Source organism: Ammospiza nelsoni, chromosome 5 (genome assembly GCF_027579445.1).
Source record: "Ammospiza nelsoni isolate bAmmNel1 chromosome 5, bAmmNel1.pri, whole genome shotgun sequence".
In the NCBI taxonomy this organism is placed as follows: Eukaryota; Metazoa; Chordata; class Aves; order Passeriformes; family Passerellidae; genus Ammospiza; species Ammospiza nelsoni.
In genome coordinates this window covers 13,114,762-13,137,323 of record NC_080637.1, presented here as the reverse complement: position 1 = coordinate 13,137,323, position 22,562 = coordinate 13,114,762, and the positions used below count along the sequence as shown (strand labels likewise).

The 22,562-nt window shown below is 39.5% G+C and overlaps 1 protein-coding gene across 2 annotated transcripts in view; it reads left to right on the top strand.

Annotated features, from left to right (window-relative positions):
- The window catches only part of RELN (reelin), a 284,897-nt gene that overhangs the window by 121,776 nt on the left and 140,559 nt on the right, over window positions 1–22,562 (top strand). For both annotated transcript variants that reach the window (XM_059471986.1, XM_059471987.1), the window contains exons 5-8: window positions 90–122; window positions 1,743–1,821; window positions 8,939–9,035; window positions 12,662–12,713. In XM_059471986.1, coding sequence (XP_059327969.1) covers window positions 90–122; window positions 1,743–1,821; window positions 8,939–9,035; window positions 12,662–12,713 — 261 coding nt within the window. The remainder of the gene's footprint in view (window positions 1–89; window positions 123–1,742; window positions 1,822–8,938; window positions 9,036–12,661; window positions 12,714–22,562) is intronic.

Below are 22,562 nucleotides of genomic sequence, written 5' to 3'. Positions count from 1 at the left end.
TTTGTTTTAAGTTGAATTGATATTTAATGCTGCAGTTGAGCCCTGTTGATAGAAGATATTCATGCACTGTGTGTCTTTGTTTTCCACAGCCCCAACAGAAGCTCCCTTACATCCTCACCTAGGTAGGTGATTTGTCACTCGTACTACTTAAACTCAGAATCATTGACTTTATTACATTAAAAAATCTGTAAAGTCACATTAAACTAGGTCTGGGGCATTCAAATAAAAATGGGATTCATATGAAGTTGAATGATTTATATCTAATTCTGATTAGTTGTTTCTTCATTGTGGTTTTTATTGCTTTTTATTGTCTTTGACTCCTTGCAGTGTGAGTATATCATGCTGCAGACATTTTGGTCCTAGTTATGTATTAGAGCATCTGTTTGCAAGAGAGTCAGAACTGGAGCATCCCTGCTATGAAAACAGGCTGGAAGAGCTGGGATTGTTCTGCCTGGAGAAGGGAAGGCTTCAGTGAGAGATTAGAGCCCCCTTAAAGGGGCTGCAAGAAACGTGGAGAGGGATTTTTTCCAAGTGCTTGTTGTAATAAAACAAGGGGGAATAAGGGACTTTAAAATGAAAGAGGGCAGGTTTAGATTAGCTATCAAGTCGGTCAGACACTGGAATAGGTTTCCAGAGAAGCTGTGGATGCTCCATCCCTGGAAGTGTTCAAGGCCAGGTTGGATGTGATTTTGAGTGCTCTGGCATAGTGGGAGGTGTCCCTGCCCGTGCCAGAGGTGTTGGGATTAGATGATCTTTAATGTCCCTTTCCACCCAAACCATTCTCTGATTCTGTGCCCCATAACCTTCAGTGTGGGACAGCACCTCACACCAGGGCAGGGTTGCTCTGAGGAAGGTTTTGTGCCAGTGCATCTCCACAGTGGACCCTGGAGCAAGGCACTGCTGCTCCCTGCATCCACCAACCCTTGTGCTGCAATTGGATTCATCCAGGACAGATTCTGGCATTCTTCCTCAGGTTAAATAGTAGGCCACAGTTACTTCATTCAGTTTGTGGAAGTATTTGTAGAGAAGGATCTGTCTAACACAATCACAGGTGCCAAAGTGTGGGGATTTTAAGTGAGTTTATTGGTCACCATACATAAATGAGACAGTTCATCTAGGTGGAATATTGGAGTCCAAAGTTTGCAGAACAGCGGTGAGAAATATTTGCATAACATAACTCACATAAGTTATGCATAACATAAGTTTTGCATAGCATAAACATAAGTTTATGTTCCTTAGATGAGTTGACCTTTACTGCCAGGTCTTCTGACAGCAGCAGAGAAATTCCAATGAGCTCATGGATTTTTGCTTATGAGTTGTCAAAATGTATCCCCTGACTGCAAGATCTGCAATACTCTCATTAGGACTTCTCATCCATTCTTGTGCCCATGTTTACAGTATCTGGATTTGGAAGGATTTTTTTCTAAGTATTCAGAAAACCAGCAATTCAGAACAAAACTTCTTAAAAGATTCAGTGTGTACTTGATGACTCTGTCTTTCCATACCCAGCACACTTTGATGATGGGGGCACTTTTTCATTTTTTGTGGTACTACGATCCATACTAAGGAAAAAGCCCTGTAACTAAGAAACCCTGGCTTTTATAAATAGCTTAACCTGAAAAGCAGATTTTTAGAAATATAAAATGCATTTTACCATTAATTGCTTTAGGTTAGGCAACACTTAGAAAGCATGGGATGATTGCACTGGATTTTTTTTCTGTACTACTTTGTTTTCTTTGCAGCTGAAATGCACAGTGACAGCATTATCCTGCGAGATGACTTTGACTCTTACCATCAGCAAGAATTGAATCCTACCATGTGGTGAGTTTCTGCACTCCTTTACAAGCATTTGAGCAAATGAAAACATTTATTGAATGAGATGAAGTATGAACTAAAGTGTGGGTTTGCTTCATTAGGACATAAATATTTTGGTTAATTAATTAATTCATTAATGAGTGACTGAGAAATTCTAAGCACATTGAAGTGGGTGACAAATTCTTGTTGATTTCAAATTTTTAAATAATCCAAAAATAGAAAGACTAGAGCTGAGCTCAGTGAATATTTATGAATGAAGATTTTTGGTTTCCTGAAAACACAGATTTTCATCAAAAAGGAGAAGAATTTCAATAATTAAACTTTGTTGTTTCATTTTTCCTTTTAATTTCATGTTGCACATGTTTTTGGTGAAGCTAACTATAGCAATAATTCCTTCCAAACTGAAAGGAAGTGTTTCCAAATGGTTTAAAAAAACCATAAGATAACCCCCCCGAAAGCCCCATCTGGAATTAAATACCTCTGTCTAATATTCATGTGATGAAAATGTTTGAGGTTGAATTTCTTTTTCCTTTTTTTTTTTTTTTTTTTTTTTTTTTTTTTGGTGGAAGACACACTTTTTCAGGATTTTTGTATTGTATTTGTATTGCATTAGAAGGAAAACACTTCTCTGTTCTATACAGCAACTTTGAATTGCTAGAGTTTGGGGGGTTTTGGGATCCCTGACTTTGGTCATTCACATTATCACAATCTGTGTCTGAAACAGCCAGCACAAGATGTTATCATTCTTTAACCAGTGGAAGCTATGGGAGAATCTCAACCTTCCCATGCATAACAAGGCAGGTACAGCTTGGGGCAGGTCAGGCAGCAGCTTTATGAGCTGAGAGCACAGTGAGAGAGCTCTCAGACACCATCTCTCCCTCTGCTCCCCCGTTCTCACTCAGCCGAGGGACTGCAGAGCCCCAGCCCCTGCACTGGTTCAGAAAACAAGGGAAGAACTGAGGAAAAACAATCACTTCAATGTCAATAAAGTCAAATATCAATCCCTCGGAGGGGTGGGCTCCCTAAGGCACTGCCATAGTCCTGAGTTGCCCATCAGTAAATAACAGGACAATATGGAACAATAACTGTTGGAGGAGCCTACAGGAGCAATCCCCCAGTGTTCCCTTAGCTCCAAAGATGGGAGTTGGAAACAGTGGCAGACTGTTGGCTTTTAGTCAAAAGGAGTGTTCTTTTAGCAAAGATGACTCTTAGACAGACTTCTGAATCGTAGATATTAATAATTTTACCACCACAGTGATCATAGACAACCATTTAATATGAAATATGTGTACAAGGTCCCAGAAGAGGAAGTTTTACATCTCTCTTACTACAAAACTAATTCTGTTCTGCATACTGAGGGTATAAACAGTATAAAATACCCAGATAAACACATCTCTTGGTCTTAATATGAAGTTTTGAAGGTTGGAGCCTCCTTTTTTAATATAAGATTTTTTCTGAGTTTTCTGTTTCTTTCAATCCTATTTCATAAATATAATGAATTTATTGTTTTAATTCATACAAGACAGAGAAATCTATTACTGTGTTAGTTTATCTTGTTCAAATAAATCCTTGATGAGAATTTTAGCACTTACCTGCATTTGTTAGTTAATACATTCATTCTGTGACATTTGACTTCATTTTCCTTTTTATTAAGGACTGTCACAACTTTCCATCTGTGCAGATCTTTCACAGATTTACCATCCTATGTAAAAATGCTGTAGTTTACAGAATTTTGCAGATATTTTTATTTTGTACATGCTCATTTTAACAGGTTTAAATGTGTGCCTGCAATTTTTGCTCCTCTTTTTCCTTTTGTATCAGTTCTTTAAATGTTTTTTCTGGACTAGAGGCATTAAGGACGTGTGATACTATAACAAAAAACCCCATCTTTCTTTATGGTATGGACAGATCAAGGACTCTTAATGGGTTGTAGAATAGCTGCCAAGGTAGATAGCTTTAGCAGCAGTGTGTTAAATGGACTTGAGTGGAAGGAAATGAGGAGAGGCATTATTTCCCTGCAGATGCCTCATAATGCACAGAGGACTTGTCTGTTGGGAGCCTCCATAATTTATTTATCCATTGCTCTCAACTTTAAATTCATCCTTGCTTATAGAAGTCTCAGCAGAAAAATATCAGATTAAAAGAGCCCCCAGTCTTCTGCTCCTTTTGTTCCCAGGATGTGGATTTGGTCTCCCTGGAATTAACTTCACCACCTTGCTTGGTGAGTCAGTGCACAGAGGTGGGTGCTAGGGAGAGAGTCCAAAAACTCACCACAATCCAGAGGCAGATTTTCCTGTAATAGCACAAAGCCAGCATTTTCAGCAATGCTAAACAGTGGAGCAGAAATAAAAGAAAACCATAGTGATGTATCATGAGCTTTTCAGCACAAAGAATTTCTGCAGTGGCTCTGCCTCCAGTGAAGGCCCACTTAGCAGCAGAAAGCTCATTCTCATTTGATTGTCTAGTGGGAGTAAAATCAGGGATTATTAACAGTTGTTGCCATCCACCCTAAAATTGCGGGTTTTTTTCCCCTGGCAGCTGCTAAAATCCCATCTTTTCCACAAGCAATTGCAGTGAGTGCTGGAGCAGCATTTCCAGCTCTGCTCAGGCTGCTCTGTGTGGAGCAGCTGCCTCGTGTGCCCCACAGGGCCGTGCCATGGGGCCACTTACACCCAGCCACTCCAATTGTTTCTGAAGCCATTATTTGTGTGCAGATGAAAAGAGAACTGCTTGTATTTTCCTCCAATCTTTCCTTCCCAAATCCTACATAACACTGGCTTGGAAGTGATTAATATTTTCCCACTCCTCCTGCTTCCCCTTTTGGCATGTGCAGCTCTGGCAGAGATGTACCATACAAGTGCACCAGATAAGCAGCTCACGTCCCCTCTATGTGTCCAATTTTATGAGTCCCAGCAGAGCCTGTGTGTCACTCCATTGCTGGGAGAGCTCTCACATCAAATAACTATTTTGCACAAGGGCACTGTATGATTTTGAGAGTGACTGCCTGCTCTTTCAAATGCATTGTAAGACACATCCTACCCAGCGGCCATCTGTTTCTTTGGAGGCTCAGAAACAGGGAAGGAGTGGATGCAAATGTTTTTGGAGCTGCAGGAGGAAGAGAAAGGAAAGAAAAGTCACAGCACCACAGTTCCTTACCTAAAACAAAAATTTGATGACTGAAAGAAAACAGGAGGAATTGCTAAAGTGGGAAAGGGACAGGGAGAGAGGAGGCAACAGGAGAGGACACATCCTTGTGTGAACATAGATGAAACATAGAACAAAGAAGGAGGATTTCTCTGCTGGGAATGCAGGAATGGGAGCATTTCGTCATTTTTGGGGGAAACCACCCACTATGAGAATCTTCTTATGTGGTGTGTCCAACTAATGTTTATAATCTTTTCTTGCAGTGTCCAGTCATGTCAGAATACGGTCATTCCCAAAGTCCCCAACCATAGGCAAAAGCCTGCTTACCTAAGCAAAGATTTCCCATTTCTTGGGTTTTATTTGCCACCAACCTTACAAAGAGCTCTTGTCTTGTGAAAAATATGTTTCACACAATCATAAGTGTCCAATGTCTTATGTATCTGGCATGTACCAGCTGTGGAAGTTAAGGTGGGTAAGTGATTCCCACATCATCATAAATGCAGCACCAATGTCCATGCTCAGCCAGCCACTGCTGACTTGTTGAACTAACCAGAAGTGCATTTGTCAATTAGAAAATTGAAATGATACAAGGGATTAATGTCCATGAGACTTTCTGAAAACTGACAGGACACTGTTAAATCAGAAAGCTCAGGAATGAAGGAATTGACTGATTTCTTCAGTAGGGAAAGGGAATCTGCACCAGTACCACTTGCCAGGGAATGGCTAGATGAGTAGAGGTTCAGTATATGTAGTATGAAGAAGACTGTCTAGGTCATTGAGCATCTATTCCTGTGACCATATTGCCTCCATGTAACCTCATAAACTGCAGTGGAGAGCATAAAAAAGGTGCTAGATAAGAACTAAACCAGGCTAAACGAGAACAAATATTTTTTTAATTCTGTTTAATCCTATGATAAATAATCTAATGTTAAGAAATGCATAAATTAGTAAAGAATAAATGTTGGCATTAATGCATGTTTCCTGTATAAAACAATTTTAATAGTAGGACTGGAGAAAGCAGGGGATTCAGTACATTTAAAGGAGAAAGAGACAGCACAGAAGTGTTTTGTTGGCTAAACTCTCCTTCCCAATTTGATGTCATGTTTCATCTCAAAGCCTATCAGCACACCAAGCAGCAGTCACTTACAGAAGGCACACTTGTCAAAGATGACATGAAGAATAGTTGAGCATGTAAAATCAATCAATAAGAAACAGAGATTCTCTTGGTCATCACTTCTTCATGGCATATGAGAAATGGACAGGTACAGTGATATTTCCAGTGGCAAAGAGGTTGAGGAAAGCTTTGTGACAGGAGAGAGAGGTCCTAAAGTGGTTTCCAAATTGCACTAAAACTGTGGGATTAAACTTCAGAAAGATTTATGTTTAAAAATCTCTTGGCAGTTTGAGATGTTTATCTTCTTTATGGTTCCGACATCACAAAAGACATCAGTCAATATAATATCCACATACTCAGGTATTGTAGAGGGAAAAGGAATGACGAATAGGGGTGAGGAAACAGCAGATGTTTCCCCCTCAGCAAAGTGAAGAACAATAGCAGAGAGAGGTGGGACTGTCTAAGCCAGGGATGAGAGGGATGGCAGGTCTGTGGAGAAGTCATCTCGATAAATGCGACACATGTCAGCAGCAGCAGCGAGGACCAGCTGTGAAGAGAAAGCTGAAGTGATTTTAATGTGCTAAGATTTTACACCAGGCAGGTGAGAAAGATAATGTAGAAAGCTGCACCCAGCCAGGGCAATTAATACTCTCTTCTGTTTGTATAAATAGAAAAGAAATTAACCTTCCTGTCTGCACCAGAAGAGGAGCAAATTGGATCGTTTCTAAACACGTAGTACTATGACGATGATCTGAGGAGCAGCAGATCAATTATCTTGCTCTTCATGCATTCTTGTCAAGCTAATGAGCAGTTTATTGTCAAAGGTAATGCACTTCAAAGACAGCACAAAGATTTGAATCAGGATTACCAACAGCCATCCAATTTTGTATGAGAGGAGTCATCCTAGAAAAGACAACCGATGATTAAACTGCTGTATTAGCAGGACAGTGTTGCTGGATTTCCAGACAATATTTCATAGACCCCATTACAGAAGTAAAACAGATTAATAACTTTTTATCTGTTGAAATATGAGAATTAGAGAATTAAAATATCCCTTGGATTATGTAGCCTGACCTTTCAGGAAGGACTAAGTGGTCCCTACAAAGTATTCAGGGCAAAGTTTTCCTGCCATATCTGTCTCTTTGCATGTATCAGGAGCCCAGGTAGACGCTCCACTATAAAATTCAGAAATGTAGGGGCATACAATGAAAATAATTTTCATAACAGCCAGAATCCTACAGAATCCCAGAAATTCTTCTAGTTCCTGTCCTTCTGCTCTTCAGTTGTCAGAACTTCAGGATCAAGTGAAATTTAGATAGCAACAAAACATGTCCCTTGTGAACTCTGCTTCTGTGCTTTCTCTAAAAGTACCACTTTATTCACTTACATGCTCTCTTCTTGCCTTTTATTGAGAAATAAAAGTATTTGCTGACTGTGATTTCTGTAAGTCAATATTAATTCACTGATGTTGATTTGAACTATACTATTTTAATTGCTGCTTATTCAAAATCCTAAATGCTATCAGTGTGACTTGCTGAATTACTTCAATGGCATGCTCATAGAAGAAAATCAACTCAAACATTTTGATGTCTGATGTTTTTTCTGGAGTAAGTGTTTCCCTGGAGGTTGGATGTTTAAGTTGAGCTTTGGATGCCCAAAGGCAATGTTGGCCAGCACCTTTGCAGGCAGCTTGTTGGGGACCAGGAATATATCCAATGTTTTTTGAAAATGTGGACCTCATGCCAAGATCTGATACCCTAGCTCCAGAAGGTGGAGGAGGCAGCCCTTTCCCTTCGTTCTGCAGTCAGGCTTCCCACAAAATCCTTCAGATTGAATTAAGAAGTATCAGGACATGTGTAATCATTTGTCTCTGCAGCACTTACCAGCCTGATATTTTCTTCATAGTTTTTCCCCTAAAAGGTGAGCAGAGAGGCAACTCTGTTACTAGGAACATGGAATATGACAAATACAAATAGAAGTAACAGCAAATGCCATGTTACACTGCAGCCTCAAGCCTGGCTTTTGGGGAAATAACCCTGCCAGCACGAGAGGGGATGATCCCAGCCGCTTGTCCTCAGCTGTTCGCTACGGTAACTCCATGATGGTGGATTTACTTATGGTAAATCAAATGTTCACAAGGATTTTGTAAGAAGAGTAGCTTCAGGGTATATGATATATGTAAGATTTCAACTTGTTTTCCCATGGTGAGATGCTTTGCATTCAATGAGCAGGGACACCCCACTTTAGAGGAGGGGCAGTCTGCAGAGAGCCAGCACTGAATCACCAGGGCCTTTCACAGGAGGCAGTTCTGTGGCAGTGTTCACAGGGGACCCAGGAGGAGGGAAGAGATGAGGATCTGACTCCATGTTTCAGAACGCTTGATTTATTATTTTATGATATATATTATATTAGAACTATACTAAAAGAATAGAAGAAAGGATCTCATCAGAAGGCCAGCTAAGAATAGAATAGAATAGAAAGGAATGAATAACGGTTTGTGTCTCAGACAGAAAGTCCGAGCCCGCTGACTGGTATTGGCCATTAATTAGAAACATCCAGATGAGACCAATCACAGATGCACCTGTTGCATTCCACAGCAGCAGATAATCATTGTTTACATTTTGTTCCTGAGGCCTCTCAGCTTCTCAGGAGGAAAAATCCTAAGGAAAGCATTTTTCATAAAAGGTGTCTGTGACACAGCTCCAGTGGATCATATTCACAGCTGCCCTACCTTTGTGTTCAGCACCACTATAACAAACAGCCCAATCTGAGCAGCAAGACACAGCAGCCTGATTTTACAGTTTACACAGTCTCAAACACCCAGTCTCTGCTTCCCCTTCTGACCACGGTGTGCTCTCCCTGCAGGTCCGAGTGCAGTAACTGCGAGGTTGGGGGGCACTGTGGAGTGATAATGCACGGCAACGCTGCCACCTTCTGCGACCCATACGGCCCCAGAGAGCTGGTAAGTGAAGGCTGCCCCTCTGCCAGGGCTGGGGGCAGGCTGGGGAGCTGTGCCAGCTGCAGGGATGTTGGTGTTTGAATCAGGATTACCAACAGCCAGAATGTTTGGGATTTAGCAGAGATGCTCTTGAGCAAGGTGATCGGTCCATACAGGTACACCCAGAAACATCCCAGTGTTTTAAACAATAGATGCTAACCAAAGGTTATTGCAATAGTTGCAATAACCTTTGTCCCTTTGCACGGGACAGTCTCTTGATCCATCATGTATCCAAGTCATTTAAAGTATCTCTGAAATACTGAAAAGTCAAGGACATAGAAGCGTGTTTTCAAACTGGCATCATTCTCTTTTTATATCCAACAATTAAATAGAGACAGGGTTCATTTTTCTTTTATTATTTTATTAGTCTTGTCCCGTTTTTTCTTGTCCCTGTTGACAAATGTTAATTTGGTTGTTAAAACACCACTTGTGAACAATGCATCCTACAGACTTAAATGCAGCCTGGAGCAAGCACCTGCCAGTCTCAGGGAAGTGCATGTAACAGATTGAGTCATGATGAATGGGACAGAATTAATTTTGTTGGGGGTAGTTTGGTCATAAAAGTGCTGTAAGAAACAAGTGCAATTTGCATTAACTTGAGGTCATCTGGGTGTGGAAAATGAATTGCAATACATAAAGCAATGGCCACATGCTGATGCTGAGCTGCTAGCTGCAATGATGTGCATGTAAGAGGAGCTTTGGAAAGAACTGAAAAATTAAAAGGCCAGATCAAAGCCCATGTAATTCAAAATTAATTTTCATGTTTTCAACAGTCTTCTGAATGGAGGGAGAGGCTGATTAGAGCTATTTGAAGAGCAAACATGGAAGAGGGCCATAAAACAGAAGTGGTTTTGGCCAGGCATCTTCCCTTCATTTCAGACACTGACAATTCTTTTCACAGGGTTAATTTTACATCCTTAACTGGGAACAGAATGACACAAATGCAATGTAGATATTGCTGATGTGGTGCATAAAAGTCATCAACACATATAAAACTAATTTAGAGATTTTACAGATAAAAAAGGATTTCCCTTGCAGCCAGCTCCAGCCAGGGAATCCTGTTAGGGATGTTAAATGGCCTCTCTGCTACTTTGCATCCTGTTTAAATGTGCTGTGCTAACTGCCTTGAGAATGCCTGCATTGGTTTATGTCCTGTGCAAAAGGGAAATCACACCACTGGGGTATTTTTCCCACTTTTTACATTCATTTTTAGCTGTAGTGCTGAGTATAGGTAACACTACTTGGAAAAATCTATTTATGACATTTAACAAACCCAGGGTCCCAGCTCTAAGGGTTTTGAACTGTCATTCATTAGCTGTCTTCTCTCTGCTGATATACAATTAAGACTACCCTTAGTAATCAGGAATTGGCTTCAAAATCCAGTCTTGGACTGCATTTGTCATATTGATGTGTGGTAAAGTAGCACTACCATAGCATCAGGAATTAGGAAAACTTTTGTTATGCTAACAAAGTGGTGTGATTAAATAATGATCTGAAAGAAATCATCATGCTTATAAACAGTTACCAGCCTAAAAATGAAGTATTTATAAATATTATGGCAGTGCTGCAGAAAAAAATCAAACCCTTGTCCAGGAACATGCTAATGGCTTCACACCATGGATGAGCACAGGAGTGCTCAGGCCAGAGGTGTGATCTAGTTCTATTTTTGAGTATGGACATCCATTTAAATGCCTACTGTCTTAGAACCAACCTGTTCCTCATTTGTAGTTGTTTTGGCAATTTCACAACATACCTCTTTCTGTCACAAATTTTAATACCTGTTTCATTTCTCCATGAATTTTATTAATCCTATTCTGACCCTGCTTGAAACAGATCATGAAATCTCTGTTCCTGCTAATGGCTCCTGGTACATGAATTATTGCTTTAAAATACTTAGTCAAGAAAAGTTGAATTTGCAAAATATTTTCCATCAGCAGCTCTAACAGCTGCAGATTTGCTACCTTGACCTCCTTCTTTCCTCCTGATTTCCAACAGCCACCTGTTACTGCAGGCAGAGGGGTTTGAATACCAACTGTCTCTCTCTGTGGGTGAGAATTTACTGCTGGCAAAATCCTGAAAGGTGTATAGCATCAGAGATGCTGCAAGCAAAGGAAAATATCTGCTAAAGGCTCCCTACCATACTCTCTGCAGTGTCTGAACTAAGCAGTCCTATGCAGAATTTTGCAAAAATGTTTAGTAAGTCTAGTGCTTTATCCCAAAGCATTGCTGAAATGATTCACAGCACAGTCGAAATCTGCATGAATGTTTCTTCTGTGATAACTGATATGTTTAATTTCTTGGTGATATGAGCTCCTGAACCTCAATAAAGGTTTTGTTTTCAAACTATAACTTGCACAACATAATTAACTGAATGAAAGATAATATAATAGGTGTTCTTAACTCAAATCAGAAAGTAATTTATCATTTGGCAGGGGGTGATACCTAATACTGAATCAATCCTGGCAGAATGACTTAAATGGGAATGTAACTTTATTTTTAAAGTCAACACATATAAATGCAGCTTTCCTATTCTTGCTTAAAAATGAAAATTATCTGTTAGAACAAGTAATCTTTTTATCAGCTAATCTTCAATGCATTTCAGTGAACATGCCATTCCTTTATATTTATAAGAAATTCTTTTCTGTATGTAATATGTATGTAGAAAAGAAACAAATCACACCAAAACCTCACACCAACTCATGCAGATCTCCATCCATTATTTTCAAAGGCATCATTTAATGAATAGCTCAACTAGGTTGAGCTGGCACTGGAAGAACTCCAGTCCCTTTTGTTCTTGGATGTCTTGCTTGTTAAGTGGCAGTATTGTCAAATACAACTTTCAAAATAAATTGAAGACAATTAGGTGTCCTTCACAACACACTAGGGCTTTTTATTTTGTAGCATTTTCAGGAGAACCATTCTAATTTGAACTACTGAAATATGGAGGCATTCAAAGAAGGGAGAAAGAGAGGCCTCAGAGGAGGGTGGTTTGCTGAGTACAGGGTGAGCTGCTGGTGTTTCTCTTTCTTTTTTCTCCATCTCACTGGATGTCAGCAGTGGGCAGATTCTGCTACAACACTGTACATACCATGTAGTATCACCAAGTGTTTTTGTTTCCTTTGGTGTGGAATATTTAAGTTCCATTGTTTCCTGTTAATAGTTCATTATTTTAGGGTTAATAAATGTTATTTTTAGTATTTATTTATGATAATTTTTAGTCCTTGCTCTGTGCTGGGAAAAGCGAGAACTGTTCCATACACTAAGCTGACTACAAACCACATCTTTTCAATCTTCTAAAGAGAGATCAAGCGACCCTGCTGAACATAAATGTGATTATTTTTTTTAATTCTTTTCTTTGGTAGAAATTATTATGTTGAAAAAAATTCTGGCTTTGACATATGATGACCTTTCAATAACCAAAATGACATAACGAAAATATCCACGATCACTCAGTCTAAAAGGGTTGGTGATTAACAGTCCTATGCACTGGAGATGTGGGTGTCTAGAGATTTTCCATGCTTTAAAGAAAAACAAGTGATGAATGTATTGTTTTGCTCATCTAACAAAAACATTTGCTTCTCTTCCCATAGACCACCACTGGCCTTAACACAACTACTGCATCCGTGCTTCAATTTTCCCTTGGTAAGTTTAGATTACCCTTTCACTCAAGAAAGTGCAAAAAGTCCTTTCTGTAAAGGAAAATGGCCCTAAAGTTCAGGGTTACCTTTGTGGTTGATGTTAGACTCAACACAAGGGATTTAAAAAATCTTTTTAAAACTGCAGTGTATTTATTCATCTCCTGACATGGAGCTACTGTTTTAAATTTTGGAAATGAAAAGCTTCAGTGGATACTCTGATGAGCCATGTATGAGTTCTGGTTTTTTTCTCCTGTTTTATATATATAAATCTTGATGTTTAGCATTATAATTTCTTGCTCTTTCGCTGAACTGTGATTATTGTTTCTAAAAAAAAAAAAAAAAACAAAAAGAAGGGTTTTGTTAATTAACTCCCCAATATATTCCAAGTTACACCAAGGCAAGGTAGTGCTGTTTTTAACACATTTCTACAAAGAGAATAGGTAGGGCAGATGAAGACTAAATGCTATTAAGTCCATATTATCAACAGCATGGTTGTATGCTGTATTACTTAGGATACTGCGAGTTATTGCACATTTCACTGTGCATTTGTGGCTATAAATTATGCTAGAGGCTGTGGTTGAGGGCGAATTTGGAACACACCTAATTTGTTAACTCATTTCTCAGTGTTGAAAATATGAAGAAAAAATGTTCTAGTGATATAAATGGTTCAGTAAAAAAGCAAGCAGGAAATGCAGCCTGTTTTCTCTGTAGACCCCTGGATATGTGTTTCCAAATCATATTCCTATTTTTAAAAAAGTAATTCTCCAAACCTATCTCAGGAGATGTGTGATTAAACTCTGGAAATCTCAGTTGAAAATAAGAACAATCATGTAGCTTGGAAAACAGCTTGGGTTTTTTAATGGATTGGAAATCAAAATCCTAGAAGGCTCAGAAATACATCATTTAAATTTGTTTTTTACCTGAAGTTGTTCATTTGGGTATTGGAAGCCATCAGTACCTACTTCTGACTGCAGTGTTAATATATCTAAGGACTGGTATCTATCCTTTATTTTGAATTACTGTTTTTAAAAAAACAGAAAAAAATATCTCCAATCCTCAACTGAATCAGTCCATAAATATTGGGTACCTGAGATGAAAACCAGCCTGCTGCTGCCCTGCAGTTTCATTCAGACAGCGGAAGGGCAGCAGCTCGCTTGACCCACTGGGATGTGTTGCTCACTGACAGAAGCACAAGGAGATGTGACTTCTATAAAGCTGCAAGTTTGCAATGATAGAGGAATGTCACTTTTCATGAAAATTGCAAAAATCTATTTTGGATTATTCTAGCAAAGACCCAAGGTGGTTAACAGCAGGGCAAGGTGAATGGGCTGGCAGATGTGTGTTTGCTGTCACAGCCCAGTGCCTGGTGCCTGCTGCAGGTGAGCTGCAGAGCAGCGCAGGCTGCCAGAATGCTCAAAATGAGATTTGATATTTCACTAGGAGCATTTGTGCCTGTTGGATGGGAAAGGTCAAATAAAAAAGGGGTAAGAAAAGGCTGAGCAGGAAATACTCTGTATGACAGGATTTTTATGAATATACCTTAAGAATGCCTGAGTCCATACCAGTAGGAACCCCTAAAATCCTCAGTATGATGGAGCAGAGAGGAGCGGATGCACATCCAAGTAAACCAAATTTCAGCCTCCAGTTGAAAATGTATCATGTTTCCCCATGTGCCTGTGATGAGTTTGAAATACAATGCAGATTGGTTTGTAACTGATAGAAGCCAGCAGGAGCCAGGGGACTGCTGCTGAGCTCAGCAATACTTGGCTTTAGAATCCAGTTTCCAGCTTATTCCCCAATGTCCGATTTAATCATAACCCTATTTAGGGATTGATCCAAGGGAATTGCTTTTTATTTTAAAGAATGTTTACCACTTTCTATCAGCCATGGAATAGCTTAAGCTGTAGTCTTTTGAGGGTGTCTTTATGTTAAATTTGTCACATAGCTTTAGCTTTATTAAAGAGTGCACATGTTAATTTCTCTTGCCACTAATTATCAGATGGAATTTTGTCTTTGCAGTTATATAGGCAGTAGAGAACTAGGAAATTAAGCTAAAAATTCTGAAGCTAAATTCTGGTTTCACCATGAATTCCAGATCCTTTTAAACTCTGGTCAGGGAGGGTAACAGACTAGTGAATTTTTCATTAGTTGATATTCTGTGTGGTTTCCTTCATGCATCATGTATTTGGTAGTTTTGCTCTTTAAAGGCCAAGGCAGTTGGAAAGATGCACTTAATAAGAAAGCTTAATTAGAATGAAAAGGTAATTAGTAAGGCATTTGCAGCACACAGGACAACATTAATGTGCATTTTCTTTTCTGAATGAGAGGAACTTGTCTGTCATGCAGCATCCACTCAGAGCTGGTCCAGGGCTGGGGTGATGTTTACACTCATGCACTCTGTGCCCAAGTGTGCAGAAAATTTTGATTACTGCAACTGTCTTAATCACCTATCACTACATTTCTCCAAGACCCAGCACTGACACGTCTAGCAGTTTCCTTAATGTTCAGTGGGATTGTTCATGGAGATATTTAAAGCAATGCCTTTGGGCTCTCTCAGGCCAGAACATCTGATTCAACAGCTTGGGAATTGCAGGATATTGCACAAAAGCCTCTGGACTCAGCTGCCACACAACATTAGTGTGATTCATTAGCTGAAATATTCTCTATCTCCAAATCTGAGCCTTTTCCCTATTACAGCGACCTGAGTGGGTCGCTGGGGTGAGAGAGACGGACGAGAATCTTGTTTCTTGATCAAAAGGCTGAATTTATTGATATATGATATATAATACATTATAACTATGCTAAATAGAATAAAGAGAGAAGTTGCAGAGGCTGCTAAGCTAAGCTAAGAATAGAATAGAATCTAAAACAAAGTTCTGTGTCCCGGGACTCTGTCCCAGCTTGCTCCTGTGATTGGCCCTTAATTATAACACATGGAACATGAACCAATCACAGGTGCATCCTATTGCATTCCACAGCAGCTGATAACAATTGTTTACATTCTTCTTCTGGGGCCCTTGGCCCTTGCTTCCCAGAAGATGCAGAAATCTGAAAGAAAGGATTTCTATGAAAAAATGTCTGCGACATTTCCCCTCAGCTGCATCCCTGGGCTTCCCCAGGGTTGAATGTGCTCTGTCATTCACATGGACCACTGTGGTGGAAGGTGACTCTTTGTACTGAGAGACAGCAACTGAGCTAAATACAGGCAGAAAGAGACACCAAACCCCATGGGAAGAAGAGGAAAGGCTTTCAGGAAGCAATGGCAAGGTGTGAGGTGTGCAGGCTGTTGTGCTGTGTTGTTCCTTGGGTGTTCTCCCCAGCAGGTGCTCTGGAGGCAGAGTGGGCTCTGCATGGACATTTCAGCACTGGCAGGTGCTTCCCATCCCTCCCTCCTCTGCAGGGCCTCTGCTGCAGCTGGAGATGCTGTGATGAGCATCAACATCAACACCCAGCCTGGCCTCCAGGGAGGTGCTCCTTGGAGCCATGTGTGAAACAATGTGAAAATTGTTAATGGAAAATAATGCCTTGAAAAACTGGGTTCCACGGCTCTCTCCTTATGTCTTAGTATTACAAGATCATTTCTGGCTGTTTAGCAGTATTTGAAAATGAGAATAACTTGGTAGGGAAACCTCCCATTTTTCAGCTTTGCTATGAAAATTCCTTCACATTCCTCTGAAAACAGGATGACTTTGTCAGTATCATATACTGGGTAAATACTTAATGTTTGTAAAGCACAGTCCTACCGTAAAATTGCTTTCTCTTCAACTTTCATGTCATTGTCACAGAGATCCTCTGTCATTACTAGAGCAAATTAGCAACTCTTCTTCCCCCCTAATTTTCGAAAAGAAATCTAACCTTCCTATTATTTTACATTAAACCAAAATTGGTTTCTGGGGGAAAGGGTTTTTTATCTTCTGAGAAGGAATGCACCTTCAAATATAAGAAACATTTGGCAGTTCAGCTCTGTGTCTCAAGGATCAAGCCATTAGTCTTGCAAACAAAGAAATAGACACAGGTTCAAAAGCTTTTTGCTTTATTTGGAGATAAAGCTTGGATTTGGCCTCTCCCTTTCAAAATATTATTACAACACACTTTTGCAAAAGTTGGGTTCCCTAATCTGTTAGGATTTACTTTGAATCAACCATTAATCCTTATTTTCAGTCCCCTTCAAAACTACCTTTGTATGGCAAATAGGTCACCTGCAGGATTTAAAAGCTGTTTGCAATCATAAACCATCTTTCCCTAATTGATTATGAGTGACCTGAGTTATGGTCACTTCATATGTGTGATATTGGTGTATATGCTTATCTTGACAAATGGAACCTCTTACAAGACTCTCAATATGATGCAAAATACTTTTCCTGCAAAAAATAAAATAATAAAACCTGTCCCTACACTTTTGGTGGACCCTGAGAATACCACAGAGCTGGCAAGGAAGGGTTTCTCTCTGAGATCATTATTTGGCATTAACAGGAGGACTTGGAGATGCATTGGCACAGGTGATCTCCGGTGCCTGAAGGCTGCCAGGCTTTGGCACTGGAAATTCTTTAGGCATCTTCACTGCATGGATCATATGCTTAATGCCTTAGCTATTGCTAAAGAAAAGACTTGACATGAATAAAATCTAGCACATCAACCTTCAGCAAAAACAGTTTTCAGTGAGGTTTTAGCATCAGGCTTTAATTTGTGAGAGTGCTTTGTGATTTTGCCAGATGGACTCTGTTTGTCCTCTCAGGAAAATCCCAGTAGATATTATCCAGAAGATGGGTCACTCATGTGGTGATTTGCTCACTGGTCTGGAACCACAAGCATTTGGATCTTACTTGTAGATTAAGAATGGCCCTTTTTTCCCTGTGCTTGTGGGATAGAATAGAATAGGACCATTTCAGTTGGAAGGGACTGACAATGAGCAGCCACCCAACTATTTCAGGGCTGACCAAGAGTTATAGATTGTTGTTAGCTTTAACATCATCCAGTCACTTCTCTGACATCTATTGCACCTTCCATTGTTCCAAATTATTTGACCAAGTTAATTGTTGATTAAGCATTTGACAAGTATTCCATAGAGGGTTCCACATGTATTAAATTAATCTATTCCAATCACCAACAATACCTGCCAGAAATTTATCAATGTCCCTTAATAGCTTTCTAATGGAACCCTATAGTAAGGGTAAATGAATATGTCTATTGGTTTTAATGTGGTTAACATATGATTTAGAAATATTACTATTGGTATTCAACTATTCAGGACTTTTTAGTAATTCAGGGTGCAAAGATGTTGCTAGGGGTGATTTTCATTCTATAGTACCCACTTTTTCCCCATTTTCTATCTTCCTCCAAAGGAAATAAAATGCCAAACTCTCTGCTTTTACATACATAAATATTTCATTGGCAATCTTGCAGTATAATCACTTAAACCAGTAACAGAAGTAATAATTTCCCCAATCTTGTTCAACACACTTTCTACTCTTGCAACTTTATTTTCTGGTTGAGTAATAACCCCTGTCTTCACTTCAAATTTCCTGAGCTTTTAAAACCCATCAGACCATCAGTTGTACTTAACTGCAGAGTAATTGTATTACCTGTGGTGCCTTTACATTTATACTGTCATGTTTTTTAAGTGGTGAGGTGGATGTGCAATGCACATTTCTATGTGGCTTAGTTTATTTACAGTCTGTTTTTAATGCTGCTGATTTCACAGTCCTCTGTGACTGTAATTCAGAAAACTATTTAAAATCTGCTATTGATTGCTTTTAATTAGTTTATGAGTAAGGGTCACTGATTTGGATGCAGATCTTTGACATAATGATTCCTAAAGTATTTCCATGTCATGTGCTGCTTCACCCTAAGACATCAGGTTAGTGAATCATTAGCAGCAGACTTTATTTCTCTCCCTGAATTACCAAGGTCATGAGGATCTATGTGAAAACTGTTTTACTCAGAAAAATCCATGGCCTAATGGTCTTGGTGATGGTTGTTGAAGACAAAGCATGGATAGTGTTCATCACCTTTACAATGTGAAATGCAATTTTTTCCTTAAATGCTTATTTATTCCACTTATCATTTGTAGCAGCAATTTGCCTTTGTTACCAGTGTAGTCTTGCAGAATTAAACTATACAATTTATTTTATTATGTAGATAATGGAAACACTATTTTACCTTGATGTGTGCTCAATCTACAGATTATCATTATTACTGTTGTTATTATTATTATATCACCAGCATCATCATTAGAATTGTTGAATGTGCCCTTTGGATTAGTCCTTACCTGATAGGATTCTGTGCTTCAGAACTCACATTTACTTCTCTATTAACCTCAGCAAATAGAAGATCATGATGAGCAAAAAATAATCATGCAAAAATAAATAGTGCAGCTGATTCACTGAGCTCCATGTCTTTCTGTGGAGCAAACAGCAGTTTCTCACTGCTAGGGCTGTCCCATAGAGCAGCATCTGGAGGACTCTGCAGAGATGTGCATGGGGTGATGATCCCTTCTGCTTCCCACCAGAAATACCCCAATTCCACTTTGGCTCAGCCATGAGGACAATGATGATTACATCTGGCCTCATGTGACAGTCTGGAGACATTTATCATTTATGTTCTTATCATGTTTTAATTCAGATCTGGTGACAGCTGCTATATTGACAGTAGTGTTTTTATGCTGTTTATCCTCTGCTTGAATTCAGACCCCTCAACAGAACATTTCCAAACATGTTTTGCTATGTAGGTCTCAGCTTTGGCTGAAAGGAACCACTGCTGATCATTTCCTCTTAATTTCCATTTCTGTTTAGTCAGTTTTATAATTAGCAGAAGCTATTGGATGACTGACAAATGCCATAATAGCATTTTGTGGGACAGCCTCAGCATAACTGGATAGAGATTTCCTTCAGATTTGCTAGGAAAATTCACTCACACATCTCTAGAGAAATACCACAGTGAAAAATAAATCCCTTCTGAATTTAGCATGGAGGAGCACTTGATTGTGTAAATTCATCACTCTTGTTAGCTGAACACCAAAAAACCTCATAGAGTCAGCTGTGGTCCCAAATGTTTCAGGTATGTTGAGCCACCTCCCTTGCTTCAGTCACCTGCATGGAGGATTTCCCTCAGTCACACAAATTTCTTTCTCCAGTGCCTTCCAGGTTTCCTGTGCAGGGGTGGCACATCCACACAGCTGTGTTCATAGTGGTACCAGCAGGGAGGGGCAGTTCTGCTGGCCACAGATTCATTGTTACTGGAGTTAGATTCTGTCCCTTCTGAGCAACAAGAGCACAGCATTAAAAATATTTGAACCCCCAGGTTGTTTTGGCCTAATTTCTTTCCTATACATTTTGGAAAAGCTTGAGAATTTAATATAGCTTAACTCAATACCAAAATTGGTGTCATTGACCATTCTGCATTTCTTCCGCTTGCTTCATTTCCCATTCTCTCCCAATAAAACAATGTGGTTATTTTTTGGTTTTGTTTTTTTGTTTTGTTTTGTTTTGTTTTGTTTTTGCTTGGCCACCCAAATTGTCATTTGCTATTGTTTGATATAAAACCTACTAATTTCCCTTTTCTGGTGGAAAAGCTGTTTGTGTTGATGCATAGGTTATACATTACATCTGATGTGAAAGAATAAGACAGGTAAGTAATATCATCAAGTACTCCTCACATAGCAGGTGGATATGTTTGGTGGTGTTTATTTATTTCGCTGAGTTTTACAAGAGGGGCTGCCTAGGTACTATCTAGATTGAAACCAGGGTTTAAAGTTGATGCTGTATTTGAAAGACATTTTAATGGCCTTGGGGCAAAATGATTTGTGTTGTTTTGGCTAGCCCAAGGTTACAATGAAATATTGTCTTTATTACTTCTGTAGCACGGTTTCTCAGCCACTGTTGGGAATTAAAATGTGAGCGTTAAAGATTTACTACCTGGAGAAAAGCAGGAAAGATGAAGAGCCTCAGGATTCAGATCCAGGGCAGGTGGCTGTGCCACCATCTTGCAGCCAAACGTGGGCCATTATGGAATTGGTCACTGCAAATAATAAATGCTGGATTACAGACAGACTCATCTTAATCCTGCTTATATTATTGTACACAGATAACACTTTTGTATGATTAAAAAGGTCCATTTTTTAATTAAACAACAAAGCATCTGTAGTTCCCAGGGTGGGGGGGGGCTGAGAAGCCCCCAGCTCAGCAAAACAGTCCTGGCTGTTCCTCCAGTGGGTGAGGGACTGAAAAATAAAAGCAGATAAAAATAGAAAAGCCCACCAGGAATTGTGAAAAACAGTTTTTACCAAGCTAATTATTTTCCACCTGCATAGGTAAAGGCAGGCATTTGAAGGCATTTAAAGGCAGGCAATCTGTTTTACCAGTTTTCAGAAAAGAGAGACACCTCAGTGCAGAGCTGTCTTGAGAAAAATTATTTCACAGATTTTCTTGGTGCCAGAGAATTTCCCTAAAGCAGCCAAGGAAAGGACTTTCATATCTGTATATTTAAGACAGCTCCTTTTACATTGGTTCTTGGGACCAATGTGTGTTTTCCACTGCCTCTAGACTGGACTGGCTGTAGGGATCTAAATAAAACTTCATCTATTTTCCTGCAGTATTTTAATACCTTTACCAACACCTTATGGTGCTCATTTGCTTGATTATTGGCCTTCATAGCTGGCTGCTAAACACAGTTACACAAAGCATCTCTTTCTATTTAGTGATATGTGTAAGTGTACTACTGAGCTACTTTCACATGTTATCATTTATATTTTGCCCAGCTCCATTGAAAGGTCACCCTCTCTTAAGGGACCTCCACATAATGTGACATTAACTCTTTAATGGCAATAATGCTGAATGGTAGAATGTGGGTACCCCAGTAGAAAATGCTCCCTGAACACGGGGGTTACTATTTTGTCAGACATCCAAGAGCAACTGCAAGTGTTTTGGGAGCATTAATGATGCTGCTATTTCAGTAGCTACAGCTCCTGGGTGTCCATTTCAGCCAGGTCTGGGCAAGTTTGCTCACTTTGCCTTCAGCAAGGTGTTTTGTTATGTGATGTTGGTGCACTTAAAAGCATGATTCAATTTAGCATCGTGTAATTATTTCTTTGGCAACAGGCTTCATACCCAAGCACAAACCTGCTGGTTGTATCTCAGAAAGAGACACTATAAATAGCTTTACATCAGAATAAATTGGACACTGGCATGAGGGAAATACAGCTTTCTGTTTGGCTTATTTTTCTCTCCTTAATGTTCTCAGCACCAAAAGCAATATGAATTGTGATCTGAGCTTGTTCATTAAAAGAGAACAAATTTGTGTGAGTGCAGGAAGCACATCAGATCTCTGAATATAAATAGACTAGGAGGAAGTTGAACCAGATAAGTATTTCCTCAGACTTCTGATCTACAGGAAATTAGCTGCATTAATTCATGAAAAGCACATTTGCTGTTATTGGGAATCCTGGCAGGAGGTGGATGGGAAGGGACCCGTGGGTGATCACCTGCTCCATGCTCCCACCAGGATCACACCTGGGCAAGGACAGCCTGCTCAGAGCCCCATCCTCCTCGGGTTTAGCCTCAGATTACCTTTTAGGATTTCATTTAGGAAGTTATTCTGATTGATTTTCTCAAGTGTATTTACTAATTATTCTTCTCCTCATCTTTTACAATTTTACAGTGGTGGCTTTTAGCCTGCTCGTCAATCCTTTAGTTTTATTTAGATGTAAATAACTACCCAGCATTTCTGAACTTGAACAACAGCCTGAATCTGCTAGTGGAACAAAAATTAGCTGCTCTCAGAAACCTGCAGAAAATAAATAGCTGAGACTTTATATTACAAAATTCATAATTCTCACTAATGCTAAAGTAGATGTGAT